This window comes from Athene noctua, chromosome Z (genome assembly GCF_965140245.1).
Source record: "Athene noctua chromosome Z, bAthNoc1.hap1.1, whole genome shotgun sequence".
NCBI classification, from domain to species: Eukaryota; Metazoa; Chordata; class Aves; order Strigiformes; family Strigidae; genus Athene; species Athene noctua.
In genome coordinates this window covers 38,988,832-39,011,383 of record NC_134077.1, presented here as the reverse complement: position 1 = coordinate 39,011,383, position 22,552 = coordinate 38,988,832, and the positions used below count along the sequence as shown (strand labels likewise).

The following is a 22,552-nucleotide window of genomic DNA, read 5'->3' as shown; positions in this document are numbered from 1 at the left end:
CAAAAAGGAACCAGCCTTGTTTCAGAGAAATGTAGCAAGCTTGGCTCCTCCTCAATTTTCTTGGGTTAGAAACTAGATAATTCCAAAGCCTCATAGCTTTTTTTTTTTTTTTTTTTTTTTTTCCTAAAGAATTTACCTATTTTGTAATTTTTAAAAGTTTATGGTCATTTCAGAAATGTTTACGTTTACTACACCTTAGTATTTTATTTGAGTTTGGCAGTATAAAATCATAGACAAGAAAGACAAATCAAGTCCATTAAACAAAAAGCTTTCAATAAATTCTGCTGATATAACGAGTCTACAGTGTAAATACAGTTTTACAACAGAAACAAGAGTTTATTCTATTTTTTACAGGTGTACACTTGTGGCATTTTTGATTCAATTTTGACTTGCATCAAATGGGAGAAAATACATACATTTTAAGTTTTCATGTTTGTTGTTTATAACACTGAATAAAGCACAAATTGCTACTGTAACACTAATATACTTTGGAAGTTATTGTAATTACAGGGAAAATAACTATATTAATCACATTATAATGATGACAGTTGAGTGAGACAATAAAAGACCATATACTATAACCTTTACTCCCATTGAACAGTTCAATTCTTTTTGAACCCTGCTATTGAGGTTATTGAATCTTTCTTTGGTGTCAGTTCTTTGTGCTACATATGTCATTATCATATGTGTCTTCAAAGGTTTATGTAAACAAGATCTTTGGTAATCATGTGATTCTCTCTGAGGATGGCTGCAAGTGGCACTTGTTAAAGGGAAAAATGTGCTGAGTAAGCCAGTAACAATTGAAGAAGCAACTGGATCCCATGGGGTGACTCATTTAATATTTGGGGTTTGGATTTTGGTGTTGGTTGTTTTTGTTTGGTTGGCTGGGATTTTTTAATGAGAAGAACATTTGTTGTCTTTCTTTCTGTTTGCATCTTTTTTACTATTGCTTGTTTTTCTGCTTTCTAGCTCTGAACTGCCATTCTAAATTGTTTATTTTTCTGCTTCCTAGCTTTGAACTGTCATCTGAATTGGATAACTGTTCTTTAGGAAATGTTATTAGTCTCAACAGCACTTGTATTTCACTCATATGTGTTATTTTCTCCAATGTGGAAAAGAGTGAGAAAGAGAAGTAATTAATTTACACCTACTTCATTACTTGTTCTGAGGGTTGTAGCAGAAATATGAATTTCATTCCTGAACATGAAAATTTCAAAATACTAGTAGTAAATGTAGCACATGACTAAGATGACTGCTTGTTTTCAAATACATTTTATATTTGTTAAATGTTACACATTTTAACTCAGAGCACCGATTTATACAAAACAAGAGTGTTAACATATTTGGGGTTGGGTGCCTGTTTTCCAAAAATTGTTTACAACTGTTCAACTAACCATTCTTACTTTTGAATTATATCACTCAATCACTGTAATAAACCATTTGAACTGTTTAACAGCTTTCTTTGAAGTACAATTACTTCAAGCATCTGAAGTTAATGAACAGGTCTCCTAAAAAGTTACATTTGTGGTGGCTGGGGTAGCACCACTTGCTTTTTAGCTTTTTATGGCATTTCAATCGGTATTTTCAGTCTAATAAGAGCAAGCATGTATCTGAGGTTCTGGTGTGTTCAAATGATCTCAAGATCTAAGGACCATGATGAGACCAAGTGTCACAGGCTTTGTAATAAAATCTCACAAGCTGGTAATTTTTTTGTCTGTATTGGATGCATAGTTTTCCTTTTTGTACTTTGCTGCAGCATTAAATTGTAAATTTCTTAGGATGAGATATTTAGTTAGTATGTGTCTTCAATAAATAAATGGAACTAATTTTTGTTACTTCACTTGAATTAGTATTTTGGGAAGCCTGGAAACTGAATACCCAGATTTATTCACAGGAGGAATTATTTTAATATTAATAATGTCACACTCTATGTATATGACCAGCTGTAATAACCACAGATGTCTAACCCTGATATCCCTGATGAAGATTTACGATGCTGTCCCTTACTGCTAACTTTGGAGCAAACAGTGTTTTTGATTCCTTAATTGATTTCTACCCACAAATGTGCTGTACTGTGATAGCAGATAGCTAAACCAGAACCACTGTAAAATTAAAATTTATGTTGATAGAATATACAAGAAGTATTAATCCAAATCATATAAATTTATTCCATTCCCCCAGGCGTGCTGTAATAGTTATGTAGCTGCTAATCTTTCACTCAGCCCAGCCTGTCACAGCTTTAAGCCCCTGAAATGCTGGGGTTTCAACCCCAAGCCCCAAATTAAGGTTGACATATGGGTGATTCCTACAGCCCTTCACAAAGGGGGGGGTGAGTTTACCTTTAGGCTTCCCCCCAGGGTGTGGCCTGGCAGGGAGAGCCATGAGGTAAAGGAGCCCCAGGTGTCCCACATTAAGTAAACAAAGGTCAGGTGTCCCACTTAGGGATAAAAGCTGGGACCACTTGCGGGAAGGGGCAGTGTCTGTCTGTGGGATGGAGGCACTTTGCAGAGTTCACTGTTGGGGAAAGACCTCCCGATTCCCTGGGACTGGGCTCCAGTCAGGTCTGGCTTTTGTAAATGCGGGCTGTGTAGAGATTCAGTATGTGGCTTCCTTGGTCTTATGTGTTTGGTTTGTTGACTCAGTTGTCTCCCGTTCCTTCTATGGGAATCTGCATTGCACAATTTATTCCACCCACTGTTGGTTGTGTGGTGTTGTTGTTGGGGTCATTGGGATTGATGTCAATTATGTATGATCTGACTGACTTGTTTGTATAACCCCAGTGCTAACCTGTGTACTGACCCTTTTGTATCAAATACAATTTGGTTATTGGTTCATCTTTATGCTGTCTGTGTCCTTTATGCTAGGTCTAATAATTAGTAAAACAGCCCCACATCACCTAGAAACTTAAAGGCAAACCCATATATGAAACTTCTTGATGGTAAAGCAGAAGTCTTTGCAAAGGGTGCATTTGCAAAAAAAGTGCAGATATAAAACTCCGGGAAGTACAAAATATATATTGAAATACAGTGCTTTCTCTTGTGTCTGTGTCAGATAAATGTTGATCTCAGTTCACTGCTGTAAAGCAGGCTTTTATGTATGGTCTGAGTTGAAGCAGAAACACAAAATAGAGTGCCACAAAGAAGGAAACATTATGTTTATTTACTAACATTTAGAAAAGTTGTGAATGTATAGCAATGCTCAAGATTACCTGCTGCTAGAGCATCTTTTGAGATGAATCATAAGACATAGCATGGAATTTTTAAAGGAAAACAGAAATTGAGGGGAAAAAATTAGCTTTCTTCTCACATCCTTGTCTCCTCCTGTGGTCTGTTCATGAAATCTTGGATTGCCTGGTGTAGGGGTAACCATTTATTAATTGAAGCTTTCAAAGCTGTAATCCACCTAGAAGAAATGAAAGACCAACAACTGTCCCTGATTAAGTTTTACGCATGTGTTTTTATCTTACTTGAAACATGCCTTTTATAAACAGTTTTTGTATAGCTGTGTTACTATCTATGCTTATAGTAAATGGATTGGAGAAAGGCAGGAGATATAGGAGTTGACTATAAAAACAAATCTTAACACCATTTTCCAACATACAGAAAAGCTTTGTCCTTTGTTCATTAAATCAAAAGCCATATCATGTAATTAGTAGGCTTTAGATAAGAACTCCAACTCACAGCAGTGGAATTTGGCTGTTTATGATGAGGGAATTCACCCCAAACTGGATTTCATAGGCCAATTTTCTTTTTTAATTCTAATGGTTGTTGTTGGAAGTCAGTCATTCTTGGTAATGAGAATATACTTTCCATTGTCTCTAATGAGAGGTATCATAGAATTTCTGTTTAGTGTAGTCACCCACACATCATTATGAAAGGAACTTTATCCAGGTTTCTTCATGAATCTCTGCAAGCCAGCCTTGCTGTAGTTCCAGCACTGACAATAGCAGAACTGGTGACTCACTTGTGCCAACATTTCGTACTGCAAAAAGTTGACTAAAGTTACAATTAAAAGGAAATCTGGGGGAACAAATGAAACCAGAATGAAAAGTTGTCACTAAATCTTCCCAAGCTACAGTGTTCCTGCTCTCCCGAAGTGTGGCAAATAAAACTTTAAAAAAGATTGATTTACCTTTTGTTTTCATTTACATTTTCTGCACTTAAGTAGAAAGTTTTAAATTCTTCAGATGGAGGTTTGAGTTCAATTACAGATCTCTTGGACCCCAGAGGCTGCTCACTCACAACATACCCCTGTAGGTAAAGGCCACCTGGACAGAATAAAATAGCATGCATCATTTATATTGCAGATACCATTTATGAGATTATTGCCAATTACAAGCATACAAACAATTCTTGCAAGTTGGATTTTCAGGTGTCTTCTGTTGGGTATTTCAACAGGGTTGTACAGAATTTACATGTAGAATATTTAAAAATGTAAAAATTCAGTGTTTTTTTTCTAAAAATTGTTTTGAAAAAAGTGTAAAACATGCTTCCAGTCCAGCAAATGGTCAGCAGTATATATATATAAAATATATATTATAAATATAGACAGTATATATTTAGCTTTTCATTAAGATGTGACAAAAAAATTTTCTTTTGATATTATTTTCCTTTCCTTTAAATCTTAAGGGATATGAATTTCAACATTAAAAAAATCCTAGAGCCATCACTGGTTCTCTTGCTGCCATTAGTAACTGGAACATCATTGCAGGCCACATTAGCCAGCTATGAAGGAAAGGTATTAGATGGAATTTCTTCTTCAAGACATTTTGATTTTAGTTGTTTAGATATTTTTTTTTCCCAGACCTCACTTCACTGCAACAATGTGTTCACTTTATACATACATGGTGAATAGCCAAAAATACCTGTGGAGCTATTAACTGCAGTTGAATGTTCCCATTATTGTCTTCAGGGTCTGTATTTTTTGGGGGGGTGTCTCACATTTAGTGACAAGAGCATCAAATTAATGCTATAACATTGAGAATGATATGGGGGTGTGAGAATCTGTAGGGAAGTTGGAAAAACAGTTGCAATAACAAGGACAAAAAACGTATTCTATACAAGAATATGTACATAGTACATAGTAGGATATTTAAATACCAGGGTAACATTTAGCAGTAGGAGCATAGGCCTGGGTGTCATCAACGCATAAGACTTATTTTTGCCTTTCCACTAATTCATTGCTTAGCTCTAGGCAAATCTTAGCTTCAGTTTCATGCAGAGAATATCATATGTATGATCTTTGACAGATGAAAAGTGCTATGTAGAAGGTGTAGACTATAAAGTGGAATACCTCTTGTCTGACCATGTGGCAAATACCATAAACCTTAAGAAAACAGTTTTTTCTTTTGACCTGGAAGCTGGCAAGTAAGCATAGGTATTTTCTTAGCATTTTCTTTCTGATTCTTCTGTCAACTTCTTAGCACAGGGAGAGAGCATTTGCAGGTCCTGACTAATCTAATCCCCTCTCCCTGGGGCACTTTTTTTTTTTTTTTAATACCGACTTTCATAGAGTTGTGCTTGAATGCTCTCCTCAGTGCTTGAAACTCAGCTTCTCTGCTTGCAGTTGACCCTGGTAACCTCACGTTTGCTGCCACACTCTTCTGGTATGGGAAGAGCTGCTAGATGGCAGCTTTTGCTGCAAATGACCATGGCCACACCCTGGAGCATCAGTCTCTGCTGGAGTAGGGACGTTCTGCCTGTTGGGTAGACTAGATTTGTCAAGGTCATGTAAAAACCTGCTAGTGACAGAGAACTCAGTCTGAGTTTATGATGTCCTTCCCTCTGAGGATGCTAGCTAACACGCAGGAGACAACAGCTTTCAGCAGACTACCATATGTGTCATTGACTTAAGCCACTGTAAAGTCCTTTGGAAGGGTGGATGTTGTAGCTGATACTTGTTCCTGAGGTAATGTGTACAGACACTGACTAGGTCCATTCCAGAGAGAAAAATTCAGACCATGGAAGGAAAAGGAAAGGAGGGGAACAAAGTGGCTATTTTATGAAAACAGACTGATTCTGCTGTTGCTTCACTCACCTTCACAGAACAGGGTGAGTTTGCTGATAAGAAACTCATTAATGGTAAAAGTTCTATTTGTGAACTGCAGTGAAACATTTCTGCTTTAATAATCAGTTAAAATCCAGCAGCCATCCCTACCCTGGGCAGGTGTAGACCGGAGAGTGGCATAAAAGTACAAACAGCCATCCTTCAGAATGCAGTAGTGCTGAATCCAGATGTCCTTGCTTCTGTCCAGCTGGTGGAGAAGCCCCAGGCACTCTGGGTTTTTGATAGCCAAGGGTGGAAGTGTAGTGTTATGCAGTGTGACATCTACCCACACGTGGTTCTGTAAAGTAAGTGTATAAATGAAAAGTTCTCATAAGAAATTAAGGAAGACCTACTAGTACGAAAAGACACAAGCTCTAGTCCCTTGTAGGAAATTATCTTTCATCATGAATTTGAAAAGTCAACACTGAAAATACAATTAGAAAAACCTATATTTCATGGCGAATAGTGACAAATTTCAACTTTCTTCTTACAATACTAACTTGTCTTTTCTGCAATCTATTTTGTTTTTCAGTACAATTTTGCTGGTATAGACAGTATTATTTCAAAGCTGTATGAAGAATCTTTTTTAAAAAAGATTGTCTTGCTGATTAACTTCAGCAGTCTTTACTGTGTGTAATCTGGCAAGACAAGGTTCATCATCGACCCTCTGGGTTTCAGAGAACATGTGGTGGTGTCTGAGGCCAGAATACAGCACTCAGACTTGGATGGAAGCACCACCACACACAAAATGTTTACAGATGCCTTCCCATCCCTTTCTGGAAAGCAGAGTCTTTTTCATCACTCAAATTAGCCTATTGTCATTTAAAGGTGAAGAAAAAGCTCAACCCATGAAACACTGCCCTTGTATGGGCTGTTTGTATGATAAAAGAATAAGGAAAAAATAAACTGTTGTTTAATAAGACCAAGTTGTCATAACGTGAGATTAAAGCATTTCTTTTTCTTTAAATCTGACAGGTGTTAGGAACTCAGACTCTCCTAGTGTGTTTTACTTATCTGCAATACATGTTTCAGATTCTACATCAACCAGTGCCTTGTCATTTGAAATCCATGGAGAGAATGTGGGCAGCATCAGTAGCAAAATGTTTGTTTCCATGGGGGTTTTCTTTTGCATTTATTTATATTTCTTTAGTATCCTTGAGAAGGCAATGATGGAAAAAAGACCTGGCACAATATAGCTAGTTGTATTCTTTGTTATGAATGGGAAACCTGCTGAGACTTATTGCAGGAAAGTGCAGAAGAGGACTTCAAGAATAGTAACTGTATTCATAAAATAGTTTTATTTGTAGATTCATTAACATGACATAGTCTCAATATATTGGTCTGTTAAATCATTGTGTTGTGAACCGTACTGTAACACACTAGCTCCTGTAAAAAATAACAAACAGTAAAACAAACAGAAAAGAAGGAAAGTATGAACCTTTTCTATTCAATTGAATGGAAAGTCCAGTTAGAAGGCAGGAGTTAGGCAATGAAAATGACATAGTAAATGAAATATTGCTTTCAGAAAAGAATAGTTTGCTCAAAGACAAAACTAAAAAACATAAAGCAGTCAAAAATAAGATGCAGTAGCACAGAAAGAAGCCAGCTTACTGTGTGGTTAATGGCTGAATGCATGAGAGATCTTTCTGTGTATATAATGTTGAAATATAATAATGGAACATTTTAGCCTTGTTATTTTTGCATGTTACACTAAAGAATGACTCATTTGACATATTTTCTTTTGTGCCTTCATCCTCCTTTTTGGCTCAGGCTATTTGTTGTTTCTTTTGACTACAGTACACAGTTTAAATGGTTTGATTTATTTTTACTGTTTCCAAGTATGTGGATTCCTTTGTGTTCTACACTGCCAGGTAGAATATACATAGAAACAAATTTGGCTTTGCACTTACAATCTTATCTGAAAGCTGAAAACAAAATAAATATATGTTTGATTAATTTTATTTCAGTGGAAAAGAAATTAAACTGACACCACCTCCTCTCACTGTTTGGAAACCTATTACTAAAGCACTCTGCTGAAGGAGTAACTCATGTGCCCTGAGTTGAGAGGAGAAGGAAATTAATCTTCTTTTTTCTTTTTTTTTTTTTTTAAACTGCATTAATGCAGGTTATAATCTGTACCTTGCAATTTTCTTATTTTTAATTGATGATTTTATTTCTTCTGCAAAAAAGGTAGACTTTGATACTTACTTTGCATTTGAGCCTCACATTCTTTCTGCTAAAAACCAAGCTCGTTCAATAGTTAAGTATTTTTAAAAAAAGATTTTACAGATCACCAGCATATAAATGCGGTCTGCCTATAGGAGGAAAGAATAACAATCATGGAGCCAGGAAAGAGCAGGCTAAAGTGGATTTGACCCATATGGTTACAACCCTGGAAGTACTAAAATGAGCTTTACAGTTCCCAGTTCAGGGGTTAACCAGGGACTATTCGTAGTAAATTATGTTGGGCTGAGCAAGGTCTCTCTGTAGCAGCTTAAGATCAGTTATGGCTATGTTTCTCCCAGCTATAGGGGCCAACAGAGACTCTAGCTGTATAAAGAGATAGGGAGATAAGTCAAAGTTGATCACCTAACTTCTCTTTCTTCATCTCTGAAAATATGGAAAAGAAGAACTGAGCAGTCCCCACCCCCTCCTCCTCTTTCTAACATTTTTATCACAAAAAGGTAGCTTGCAACCAAGGCAGAATTGCAGGGCATATTTAAGAATACACAGCCCTTCTCTCCCTCTACTCCAAATAGTATTACCTAGGGCAGAACATGGGGTTGTATCATCTCTCCCCTTCCTCCCTTACCGATACCTTCATTTTAGGTTACATTTCTGAACCAGCTTAAAGCAGCTGATACCTGAAAAGGGAACATTTTGATTCATTTCACCATATGGCAGCAAAGCATATTTACTGAGTCACAATAATGTCCGTATATGGCTTTAAAATTGAAGCTGACTCACGACCCAGCAGCCCAGAACAAAAAAGTATGAAGCTTCCACATTGCTGTCTGCATCTGACCATATACAAATATATCTACTGTCTCTCAGTCTTCTGCACAATCTGGTATACATATGCTTCTTACATAAATAAAGCATTACCTGATGGACAGGATGCACTGCTTTATCCATAGCCTCCAGCCATCTATGATATGACAAAAAATGAGAATACCTTAGTGTGGTAAGTAGAATAAATGTGCTTCACTGCCTCTTTTAACTCTTGCTGACAAAGACAGTATCTAAAGTATAAGCAATTTTCAGGACCCATTCAAGGCCTCAAAATAGTAAAGTAGTGGATTAAATCTAAATAAACATTGCTAACTCTCAGAAAAATGTCTCAAAGCTTGCTTTGTAACACACTGTAACAAGTTCAGATAATATTGCAAACAAGGGAATCTATATATTTTGAATATGGTTCAACATGTCAGGTTAAATGATCACTCTTCTTGTGTCTTTGTTATAATATAGATAAGGAATTTGTGGGAAACATAAAGAGTCCTGAAATTGGAGACTACAGAATAAAGCAAGTTATTAGTTGGCAGTGTTTTTTGCACTATGTATGATATAGAATTTAGAAGTGGAAAATGCTCTGATACTACAATGGTTGCTGCTATGCTATGTAATAAGATGTCATACAAAGATGGGTGGATGAAAACCCAATGTCACCCCACTTCACAGCTTTCTATTCTGATAATTCACAATAAAACAAAAAAGAAAATAAGATTATATTTTAGTACATTTTGAAATTAAAGTCTGAGAAGTTGTTACTTGCATTTTGGGTGATTTTAGTCTGTTTTGTCAGCTATAGTCTTTGGGAAATGCAAGAATAATATTTTAAAAATTTGAGTCGAACGCAAACTCATTGCCTCTTGTCACAACCAGTATGCTTTTGTGGCATACTTGCATTTTAAAATACTAAAATGATAATATGACAGAATGACCGTAAAGGAAATGGAAGATGGGATTGTATTTATTATTACTAGCACTGTCCTTGCTGGGCAGAAGAGATCATTTATGTGAAATGACCAATAAGCAAGCTTACATCCACAGGAAGATTTACACTTCCAGTTGATATAACCATGTGGGACAAGGCATGAGAATATGGGTGAAGATTTTTTTCTGGAGTTAGATCAAGAATTCAGGGGGATCTTGAGCAAAGAATGAACATTGAAGACTTTCTGAAAAAAAGACTCTCATCAAAAAAAAAGCTGAAAAATAATTTTTGAAACTTCTGTAAATGAAAATAAGGAACACCATCTTCCCATAAGTAGCTGACTTTTTTTTTTCTTCCTACTGATCAAGGCAGGTATTGTGAACATCCTCCAAAAATTCAGACTCCCTCTCTCTAAACTGGAATAATACTACTGACCTTGTAAAATGAAAGATCACTTACCTCTTCATTTCTTGGTTGGAAGTTGCACAGAAGTAGAAAATCCTGTTTCCAGTTTGAGGTACGCATTTAAAAACAAATGGTTTACCCAGACTGGTGTCAACACCAATTTCCGCTCCTTCCAGCTTTGTAACTTCCAGGGGTCTGCACTTCCCTTCATCCTGCAATTAGAGGGAAGGAGTGCCAAAGTTCAGAACTAACATGAAACCAGTCCCTGTAAGATGGGGATAAACTCAGGGAATATTCAAAGATATAGAAGCTGGTGATAAGCTCTTACGTTTTTGAACCATCATGATCAGTAGCCCCAGAAAATAGAGTGTCGTCACAAAAGATAAACTAGTCAAGCACCCTCTAAATTTGTATCTCTATTTTTAATCTCTTAATTGGTTTTGGTTCATCAGAAGTTATATCTGCATGTGGAAACATTGCTAGGTATTTAATTCCTAGCTATAGCAAAATAAATATTCCAACTTTTGAGAGTGTAAATGAGAGTGGGATTTTCGAAGTGAGTTGAAGAATCTAGGAGCATGAGGCCCTACTAAGCAGTGCTGCTTGCAGTCTGGGTTTATGCTGAAAACTTCACTTTGTGTGTGCTGATAGAGGGAACAAAGGCTTACATTAAGAAAACAGCGAGCATAACTTAAAAGGCTGGATTTCAGTTCCTTTGCAGAGTTGACCTAAATATCATTTATGCTCATAACTCTTCCCCTTCATTTCAGACAACTTTCAGTGGAAAGCATTTCGAAACCTTTTGTATCATATTATTCCTGATTTAGTAAAAGTTCTTTCAGAGTGAAGGGCATTGTAAATGTCTGTGTGGTTAGTTATAAGAAGCCATTAAGCTCCTTAACGTAAGAAGGCAGTTGAAGCTGTTCCTCCCCCCACTTTCCCCGGTCTGGCTTCCCTCAGGTATATGTCTTAAAACTAAGGTGCACGCATCTGGACAGTGAACTCTAGCTGTGTTTTAAACAATAGTTAGCTCTCTTGCTTGAAGATTGCTAGAGAGCTTGAAGACCTATGACTGGAGCTCTAACAGTTGCATCAGGTTTGGCAGCAATAAAATAGAAAATAGACACAGGAAGAGCATTAGTGCCACTGGTAAAATGGTGGAGTCTCTTAGAATAAATATAGTTGATTACTGGGAGTTAATTAGATGTTGTGAGTAGGAGCTGAATTGTAAGGGCTCTGTGTAATTTCTATATTATCCTAAAAATAAATATATATTTTTTCACCAAACAAAATATGCACCTGTGACTATTAGATAGTTAAATACTTGTTTGTATGCTCATTTGCACATGTAATTATACCTTTGTTATATATGAATCTTCTGTAGGAACAAAATAACCCCTAATACAGAAAACCAGAGTAAAAAAACCTTTATGAATTCATTTCCTAGGTTCTTTTGCTTTCTTATTTTTTCCTTCTTTTTTTTTTTTTTTTTTTTTTTTAAATGCCAAACTAAAGTCAGTACAGAAGATGAAGGCAATCCTGAAAGTTGACAGTGCTGTGTGATGTGCTTTACTTATAATGTCTTCAGACACAAAACTACTTTGCAAAGACAGCATAACCAAAATATGTATGCAGGTTCCAAATCTCATTTCTAGTGTAATAAGAACAATAAGTGCTAGGTTGATGAAGGGTTACTCAGCAAGATCCTGTCCAAGGCAAATACTGAAGTGGCTGTGTGACCACTATGATTGCACATCCCTATAAACTCCTAACACTTTCTGTGCTGTCTAGAATAAATGCAGATAGAGCTCTGTGGCATCAAGAATGATTTATGTCTACTCCATTTCAAAGGAATACAGTTAGGAAAGGAATAAGATGGATACAAGGCATTCGAAGTGAGACCAAATGTCTTTCATTCACTAACAGGCAGTCATGCTCCCCTAATTCTGATAAACCAGTAAGGGGCATTTCTTCTCACTCATATGGCTTTCATGAATATGTTTTGAGAGAATTCTTTTGACAAATAACTCTGTTATAAAAAGTGCTAAAGGTATATTGCTGAAAAAAAAAATAATTATAAAAGTAACATCTTTTGCCTGTGACTGGTGAGTAACATACTGATGATACTGCCACTGTGGAACCTAGTATAACTGTGTGATGCTGCTTGAGTTGATGATACATGTAATACAGATTTTAAATGAACTAACTCAGATTTTAGCTACTACTGTCCCATTCTGCACTTAAGAAAAATTTTTTTGTTCTCTCAAGGTTGATGTCAGCTATTTCATGGATTCTTGGCAGTCTGCAGTATCTAACATGAATGGAGTTGCTTGGGTAGAAGGCAGAAAGCTTATGCTACTTTGGTAAATGCTCTTCTAAGAATAATAGAAACATCTGAAGTAACCCTTCCCTTGCTGCTAGTTATCTTAAGATGGCCTGAGTTTTAGGGGAAATTTTTCTGAAAAAAAAAAAAAAAAATTAAACAATGCATAACTATGAGAGAGAAATAAAGGAGAAATAAGAATAGAAACTAGACATCTCCTTGCTTTATTGTATGAAATGGTCATTATGGTAGTGTATGTATCCTAGGAAGGTTCACAAATGAGCCCTATTTAATTTGGTGTAAATACTTCCAGAAAAGAAATGAATTCACAGCATTTCCTGAATGATTCACTGTGTTCAAAGATTTTGAGCAGAGTTATATTTGTTATTCTTGTTAAGATTCTTTGTCTATTAGAAAGGAGAAGCTGAAAAGATATATGAACATTTCATACTATTTGCAGTGAAATAAATCAAAATCAACAACAGGAATAACTATGAAAAGAGACTAAAATTAAGCTACATGAGAGACTGCAAGTACTAGGAAGATGAAGTAAAAGTATCTTTACAGAAAAGAAGATCAAATCCTAGAAGAAATAGAAAAAAATGTAAACCACAATGTGAAAACCGAGTAGTTCTAGAAAGCACAAAGACTGGCAGTGAAAAAAGTGTTAAAGCAGTTGCCCCAGGTAACTGGTTCAGACTGGTTTCAGGTCAGTAGCAGCATGATTAAATTTTTTACTGTCTTTCAAAAATGTCTTGTTGGATGTGCCCTTGTGTTCTGAAACTAGACAGGAAAATGAACTCTCTTTTCTTTTTGCTTCTTATTTCTCATTTGTCTGACTTTGACAGCTGACATGGCTATAACTCTCCCTGGCTCAGGCTTGCAGCATTTTCACCATCTGTTATTTTCTGATTTTCTCTGAACAGCTTCTTGCTGACAACTACTGGTCCTGCTTACTTAGTAGTATCTCTAAATTCTTCCCCTCCCTATGTCTTCTTTTTAATTACCAGGCTTTGTGGTAGGATCATTGTTTGGATATTTAGGAAATTATAGCTAGAGCCTGTTTGCATTTCTTCTTCGAGCTGGACACACTGGTGTAGAGGAGAGAGGAAGTCTTTTACATCTACATCTTTTTCCTTTCCTCTTGAGGAAAGGACTTGCATATGACAGTGAACAGAGACCTCTAGACTCCACAACTATTTGTATGGCATTTTTCTTCAGGAGAGCTGAGTTAGTTTATTTTTTTTTGTTTTAAGCAATTTACATCTAAACTAGAGAGAGAGGAAACATGCTGAAGTGCAAGACAATAGGGGAAAAAGATGTAAAAGCTCCTCTGATTTGAATAACTTAATTATCCTGCACCTAACTTTATTGGCTATCAGACTAAGTACAATCAAGTGGTCTCGTGATAGGATTAATCCTCACATTCCAGTTGATTCTTTTGTTGATGTTGAGTAATTTTCTGCAATTTATTGCACAAAAGGTAATGAACTTTATAGGACCAAGCTTCCCAGGAAGAACTATTGATTGGGTCAAAATTTTGAACAGCCTGAATCAGGTCAAATTATATAACTGATTATTACACTTTCTCTGGGTCAGGTTATGCAATCTGTTAGTAGGCCAAAATTAACTTGAGTATCATATCAGCCAGTATTATTTCTTATTTATTAATAGAAACTATACAATGGAAGTATTGGAAACCTTTGATTCAGCAGTTCCATAAATGTAAATTGAAAAATATATCCTGGAGCCACTGGTGTAGTGGAAAACATAGAGAACAAATCAAATTGTATACCAGTTCTAAATAATGTGGCAGCTCACAGACTATGATGTTAAAGCTCCAAGCAAGAATTAAGAACAAATAGAAGTGGTATCTTTATGATCAATGGTTTAGACCTAAATCTATTTATAGCTAAGCCTTTTGTATAAAGTGCTTAGGCTTAGTGATGAACACATAGGCTTGCTCAAGAGCACAAAGGACTGAATGTTTGTCATAGATTGAAATGATGTGAAGGGTCAATGCATGGCAGGCATGGGATTTCTTTCTTGGTCTAATAATTAGACTATGTATATACCACAGAAATTAAAATAAAAGCTTTTTTTCCTCTCTATTTTATTTCACTGGGAACAGTCTATAAGGGTGAATGTGAGAAACCATTAGCATGTACTGTTGTGTCTGAATGACAAAATTTTTGTAAATACACTTTGTAAAATGCCCTGTTTCCATGTACAGAGAAGACAATTGTAGAAAGAAACGGGAACATATAAGTCTGCATTTAAATTTCCTCTCTGCATTTAGGGAGTGCTTTCACTTGTTCTGTGAGGCCTGGGTAGAAAGTGATGTGTCTTGATGTGAATAAAAGGTAAACAGAAGACTGGTAACCAGCTGGTTATACAGGCTGTGTAAATATTGCTGTTGAATCTTATTTGGAATAAAAAGAAACAGCAAATTGTAATAGTTTCCAGGATTTCTCAATAAAGCAGAGGGTGAGAGTGGAATGATTTACAAACACAAACATTGTCTAATAGAGACAACTAAGGAACAACAATTTCCTTTATAGAGACACTACTAATTAAAGAATATTCAGTGAAGAAAGCATTCTGCTGTTGAGAAAAAGTGAAGGTTATGGACCCCTTTGAATGTAAATAGCACTGTATAATTATGTGAGCAATACTTAATTGTCAGTGTGCTGGCTGTGTTAAAGTACAATAGACAAAGAAGACAAGATTCTGTCGAGCTATTGAAATGGACTGGCTTCATAATGGAAACAGGAATATGACCTAACATCTGGTCATTTAGATGATGTAATAGCTGTTTACCAGGCTGGGATCTGATTGAATCCATCTTTTAGATGTTAAGAAATGTACATATTTGTTCTCATTGTCTTTGTCTCAGCTTTGAGAAAGTTTGCCCAAGTAACTCACACTATGCCTGAGTTTACTAGAGGCATTAAACTTTTAAGCCTAAGAAATGAAAATTGCAATTCTTTTTTAAACTGACATTATTATATATAATTACAAAAAAGACTGACAAAAAGTACAGTCCTTTCATTCATTGCTGCCACTGTATTCAGTGAGAGTACTTCTCAAGTATATGTTGCAGTTTTCCACCATGTTTCAGAGCATTACAACCATGAACTATCATGAAGGCCATTTCTCTGAGACTTGGGCTACACGCCAAGGTGACTTTGCTCTTTATTCACAGTTCAGTCTCTTGCTATGTCTGAATCTCTAAAACATGCTCTTTTCTACTGTCAGAACAGTGATTTCCAATTTAGCTACTCCTTCCAATTTAACTGCTCCTATTTCCTTTCTATTACAGTTTCTTCTTTTGACTTTCCTACTTTGATTCCATACAAAATGCTGGTGACACACTCACACTCCTTAGACATTTATGCCTAATTACTGTTGTTTCACATCATCTTTAGCTGAGAGAGAAATGGAATAAATGACAAAGATAACATAAGGACCTGACAGACAGAGCTGATTTGACTAAAATACATCAGTCTCTGATTTCACGGAAGGAGATTTGCAAGGGAGATACATTGATAACACTTCCCTGTTTGAAGCCAGTCATTTTTATTGCTTCTCATAGGCCACAATCTCAATGATATTCACTTCCTATGTTGCTTTTCAGGCACTAGATTGGTTATCTGTCTCACTGTCCTCCTTCCCATGGTCTATTTATGGCAAAGGGACAGGAATAATTCCCAAGAACACAGCAATACACAAACCATAGAGGACCTAAGGCATTGTTACAAACATGATCTTTTGTGTATTCTTTAATTTTACCAACTCTACCTTTTTTTCTTTTCTTCCATGACTCATAAAAATTGCTTGCTATACATGTGGTTTTGACCTGTCTTACATAGCAAGAAAGCAACAAATAACTGAAACTAGGAAATTCTGGCTTTGACTGTCATTTCTAGTGGGTTTGGAAATCCCAGCATTTAATTACCATTTAATATTTCTAATGAGCCTAGAACACTGTTAGCTCTCACAGGTATGTCCTCATGACAGTGGAATGCATGCTCCACAGCTTTTAAACTCCTTATTTGTTCCTGGGTCACAGGAATGATATTCCTTCTTTTTAACAGATTTGCCAGAGTAGTATTTTTTTATCCTGAAGGCTGCTGCATATTGTAAAGTTTCTAAGCTAGCTGTCAGGTTCTAAAGGTGACTTGGTGATGGCAGCTCAGAGATCCGTGTGAACTTACTTAAGATGTTGAGGTGATGTTCTACTGCTGTGGTTAGTTTTGCTGTCTTACTGGTCCTACACTGAAGAATTCACCATAAACACTTTGTGGTGACTTTGCAGTCACTTTACTGTACTAAACAACAAAAGATAGTTTTAGAGGAGCAGACACTGCTATCTGTAAAGAAAGTACCAATGTTTAACTATGCTGATGTGCTTTCAGCTTTCCCTGAAAAAATGTTTAAGTTAAGCAATCGAGTTTCTTGTGCTTGATGTTTGCCTTCTGCGGTTAGAACTTAAGTGTACATCACTGTCTATCTGTCTTCTCACAATGTCAAAACATATTTCTTTCAGGAGGAAAACTAGGCATATCATTGGCACAAAAGCATGTTTGAGAAGATCCAGTGGTCTGGGCAATGAGGGATCATAACTGTAGATTGTATAACAGAACTCCACTGTTGCTAAGGAAAGCAAAAATATTATAAATCATTATATCTCCAATGATCTCAGTAATTTACACAAACCAAGGTTCTAACCCAATGTGCCCAGTATTTCTGCTGTGAGGTAGCAAATATAACTATGTTCACCGAGGTGGAAAATGTGTTTTAGTTACTTATATGGATTGTAGAGTCAAGGTCAGTGGCAGCATCTGTCTGAGGGAAAACAAAACGACCTTGTATGTTAAGTGACTCTGTTGCAACGGGTGTCACTTCACCAATATGTGATTGTATAGAGATGAGTCTAAAATAGCAGCAATTACATGGGTGAGTCAATATGTAAAATGTTCTAAAAACATAAATCTCTTTTAATGTAGGCAGAAAAAGGAAAGTTCACATGTGTAATTTCTTCCTGTAGGTAGCAATTATTAGGAAATGTAGCTCTCTGTGTTTGTTAATATGGACTAAAGCAGAAGATGAAACACTATTTCCTTTCTCCATGACAAAATTGACATTATATGCATCCCTTCAGACATAGATAAAAGGCCTGGTTGTCTTCTCACATAGGTAGAAATCAGGCATGACCTTGCTGGAGTCACTGGAATTACACGAGTGTAAGTTGTTCTTAACATCAGAATCAAGATCTGAAAATTGATGATTGGTTAATTTGTGGGATACTGACATGCAGATTATCCTGAACTATTTTGGTCTCCCTGAATTATTCTTGCCTTCAATTAACTGTTACAAAAAACATCTTATATCCATTAAGAGGAAAAATTTTTCCTCCTGAGTGAGTCAAGTCCTGGAACATAATGTTTCCAACTTAATTATGCAGCTAACGTTACATAAATTCTGTATTAAATTAAGAACATTGTTTGTAATTCCCTTAGAAAACAAAGTGGGATGAGCAGCATCTATATGTATTGTTCTTCTTATGCCCTGATAGATATCATATCAAAAGAAAGAAGTGCCAGCAGGTCCAGTTGAGCTCCCTCCTCATTTGGGCATTGAATCTCTCGGTAGGGAAGAAGCGTATTTGTGTTTAAGTATCTTTCTTCCTGTCTTACTAAATGACTTTTTGGAGTACTCTGTAAGCACACAAGGCGGTGAAGAAAGTCCTTGTGCTTTCAGTTTCTAGAACCGTTGCAGTATTTCATTGTATTCTTTGAGTCCAGAGACAGAGAGACAGGTAGCTGTCAAAAAAATGGTGTGAAATAATTTAAAAAGCAGTTGAATAGCACTAGCCCTGGATAATGCAAGAAAACAAGCAGTAATTATTACTATAAAATCTTTATGCGGTGCTTTAATTTTATTTACTCTTTTTAAGCAAAAGCAAATGCATGTTTTCCATGGCTAAAGAGCCTACTATGAAAACATATGTTTGTATGATTGAAATAGCTAATTTTTCAATGCAGTAAATAAGACAAAGCTAGCTGGGGAAGAAAGGTAGGTTTAAAAAGAAACTTGGTAGCTAAATAAAAGAAAATTTAATTCAATATTAATGAATGAAGGATTATGGGGCACCTTCTAATCCTCAGTCTAATTTAACACTCTTTATATTCAGAGATATTTAATTGATTGGAAAGTTGAAAGTGTTTAAAAGACATGACTAGAGATTTTTTTTTACATTTAAGAACTTTGATGAAGGACCTGACTAGGATAAAATAAAAGCTTCTCTCCAAACAAATACTCTCACATTTTTGTAACCTTTTTAGTGTGTGATTGGTTTGTTTGTGTTTATCTTGAGACCAGAATAGGCAGTACTGAAATAAAGACCATGGAAAGCCAGACTGCTTTGTTGTATAGCTGGTGGTTCTGCAGCATAACCCTGATTAGACGACTAGTGTGAGTATCATGACGTATGCATGGAAAAAACGCAGATTTTTCTGATGAAAAGGTCAGGTAGATAGACAATTGTAGAAGATAAAGTTCTTTCTACAATTTTTAATTACTTTTCAGACTATGTCTTTTTTCCCATAGAGTGTTTGGTTTTGATCAAGAAGCTTAAATGGTGACATTCTGATTAATATCAGTTTGGACATCAAACTGCAGTGCCTCATGTGAATTCTTTTCTTTGTCTTAACAGTATTGTCCGTGAAAAACTATGCTTTGGATCATCTGGAGGAATGCATTGTTGAGGGTACCAGATCTTGAACTATAAATATTAACCCATGCAGTCCTCCAAGTACAGTCCTTGGGAAGCATTGCAACAGAATCTTTCAGGTAAAAATAATTCGATTTCTAGTTTTAACTATAAAGGAAAAAATTCAAGGGCGCATTTTACTGGAACAGCTCTAGGATTCATGTAAAAGTGAACAAGTACGATAATACATATGAGCAAAAAACGAAATTAAAAAAATGGGAGATTGATGTATGAAATAGAGAGAAATGACATAGTGGAAAAAAATATATAAAGGTAGATTCAGGATCAGTAGTGAAGTATTAACTTCCCTGTGATCTACTGTTGGCTGAACTTCCTTAACACCATCTTGTTTAGATTATATTAATGTTTTTTGCAAAATTGTGCTGTTATGTATACATATGTATATGTGTAACATGTATGTCTATGTCCTTCATATGCCGAGTTGACCAAAAGGTGTGTTGACCATGTTAGGAAAGATAAAAACTATTTAGAGTTCAAGTTCTTGATACCATGCTCAGGTTCTCATGTAGTTTTTGATTAAGGGTGGACATGGGTGTATTTCACCGGTATGTGTTGAAACTGTGTATTGGAGACAAACATGTTTCCACCTGCTTCTAACCAGCTTATATTTCCATTGATGCCGTTCCTAACTTAGCTAGGAGATCTCCTGAAAGTTGCGTAGGCTTCTTCCACTGACAGATCCCTCACCAAGGCAAATTTTTTCAGCTTCACTAAGTTTTCTTGAAATCAGGCTAAAATGAATGCTAAGTGGATGAGCTTGAATCTGTTTTTACAAGCTGTTTTACCACAAAAAGCCCTGAACAGTCTTTGAAATATTTTAGTTTGATTTTATAGCATAACTTTCTCAGTGAATAACTTTGTCATGAAATTACACAGGGGAAGGGATTAGTAACTTGTAATTACATGCATCACCCACTGAACTGCCTCACAAACTGCAGTAAAATGCTACTATAAGGCAGGTGAGTTGACTGGTTTCACTGTGGCCAGGGCCATGAGCTGTGCCTCCTACCTGGTTGCCTGTGTTGCCCACTCTTGGAGCTAACCGCTTCAAGGGAAAACACACTTTTTTATTTTTCCTTCTCCTTTTTTAAAGTGCAATGTCTTTATTCATTTATTTAGTGGCAAATAACTGTGTAGAATGCTCAAAAGTTTTTAGCTGAGTTAACTGTGAAACCACTGATTTAGGGCCATTAAGAGTCATTATATAAGTAGAGGGTTTTAAATTATGCTATATCAAAAATGGAGCCTCAGGGTAAAGCCAAGAAAATATTTCTTTTTATGAAGCTCCTGTTTTACTCCTTTTTTTTCGATGTCTACTGTTAGATGAATTTAAAGTCTTATATATTACTTAGAAGTATGAATTACTATACAGGCCCCTGCTCGCATGACAGAGAATGAACTGCTGAGTAATGCTAATCTGAAGAAACTGAGCCTTCCCGATACCTCTCTGTACTTTCCATGGCACTTTCTCATTTGTACACACAGAGAAGACTCATGATCATGCCTGTTTAAGAAAATACATATGATAGACAGAATACAGAGCCCCTACACATCCAAAACAATTTAATCCAAAGCCTCCTAGCGACAATTAGATTCATAGACTTATTGATGATCAGAAATAAGATTAAATGTGAATCCATAAAAACTCAATGGTGTCTACTATCTGTGACTAGGATATGGGAAGGCAGAACTACTCAACAAGCCTCCTCTATATACCACATACAAAACCATCTTCAGTGCTGGTGCTATTTTGTAAATAATCTAAATCAAGATAATTATCTGTAAATCTGAGTAAAATGCTGCTTCACTTTGTAGTTCAGGACACGGTTTACTTCCTCACCAGCCTCTCTCCTTACCTTCTTGTGTTTGTAATAGTGTAGGTAGCCATTATGTTTCAGAACAAACCACCTCTTTCTCCAGCCCTTCAGTATTGCTGACTGTGTTCGTTTATGCAAATATCCTCTGCAGGTAGGTCGAGGGGTGTTAGGGTAACGGCTGATATCTGATCCCACCACCATAGTCAGGATATCAGGACCTAAAATATTACATGAAGAATGTGAAAACATATCTTAAAACTATAATCTGTTAATATTTTTGAATAACCCTATAGAGTATGGAGCAGGAATATTCTGTTCCATTCCCTTAACTTCCCAGTGTAGCTTCTAGAAACAGCAAGGACCAACCTAGGAAATGATGAATTAAATCAAGCAATATTTGGCCTTCTTTTAACAGAAATTCAAGAATGAAACTACTTTTGTGTTGAGGACTAGTAATGCAGCCAGCTATCTGAAGACACCTCAAAACAATTTTTGTGACCTATTTTTGCAAGCAGCATCTTAAGTGCTTACATACTTTATCAGTTTAGAGAAGTGGTTGGATTTCATTACTCAAATGGGTATATATAAATTGGGGTATATAAAAAAATTTCTGAGAATGTTCTTAGGGGCACTTTCAGTCTCTGTTATTTTACACATGCTCTTGAGAATTCTTTCTTTTCCATGTCTTGGAGTCTACTAACCTTTTGTGTTGTCTGTGCCTCTCACCGAAGGGACTTGCTGTTGGAGTCTAATCTGTACTAAAGTGTTTACTTGTAATTTGCAAAAGATAAGTGCTCAAAGGAGATGTTAGTTTACATGATTGTCTAAAAATGTGTTATTGTCAACAGTGAGGTACAATTTCATAAAATTTGCTGATGCTATCAATACATCTATGGCTTTGACCCTTAAGGCCTAAAATTCTGATTATATTGGATATTACTACAGAGCAGGTGGCAAAGCCTTAAAGAGGATTAAAAAATGTGACTATGACACATTTTCATTTGCAAAATATTTGCTGGATTTATCTTTTGAGGACATTTGACTTTGGGAATGTTGTCTGTGTGCCAAGATTTAGGCCAGGGATGTTCTCTGAGGAGTTAAAAATACCCACTAATCAGAGATTTGTCTACTAAAGCATTCAACATACTCTTAAATATAACAGTGTGAATGGCACCTCTATAATTAAAGAACTTGGTATGTGTCAAGTTAAATTTCTCACTGTCTTGTAA

General features: G+C 36.1%; 1 protein-coding gene across 4 annotated transcripts in view; it reads right to left on the bottom strand.

Annotated features, from left to right (window-relative positions):
• Positions 1 to 210: 210 nt before the first annotated feature.
• Positions 211 to 22,552, bottom strand: part of LOC141974012 (uncharacterized) — a 47,197-nt gene continuing 24,855 nt past the window's right edge. For all 4 annotated transcript variants that reach the window (XM_074933241.1, XM_074933243.1, XM_074933240.1 and 1 more), the window contains 6 exons: positions 21,363 to 21,541; positions 10,442 to 10,599; positions 9,151 to 9,193; positions 6,157 to 6,343; positions 4,132 to 4,267; positions 211 to 3,402 (listed from right to left, as the gene is read on the bottom strand). In XM_074933241.1, the coding sequence (XP_074789342.1) occupies positions 3,303 to 3,402; positions 4,132 to 4,267; positions 6,157 to 6,343; positions 9,151 to 9,193; positions 10,442 to 10,599; positions 21,363 to 21,541 (803 nt within the window). In that variant the 3' untranslated portion in view covers positions 211 to 3,302. The remainder of the gene's footprint in view (positions 3,403 to 4,131; positions 4,268 to 6,156; positions 6,344 to 9,150; positions 9,194 to 10,441; positions 10,600 to 21,362; positions 21,542 to 22,552) is intronic.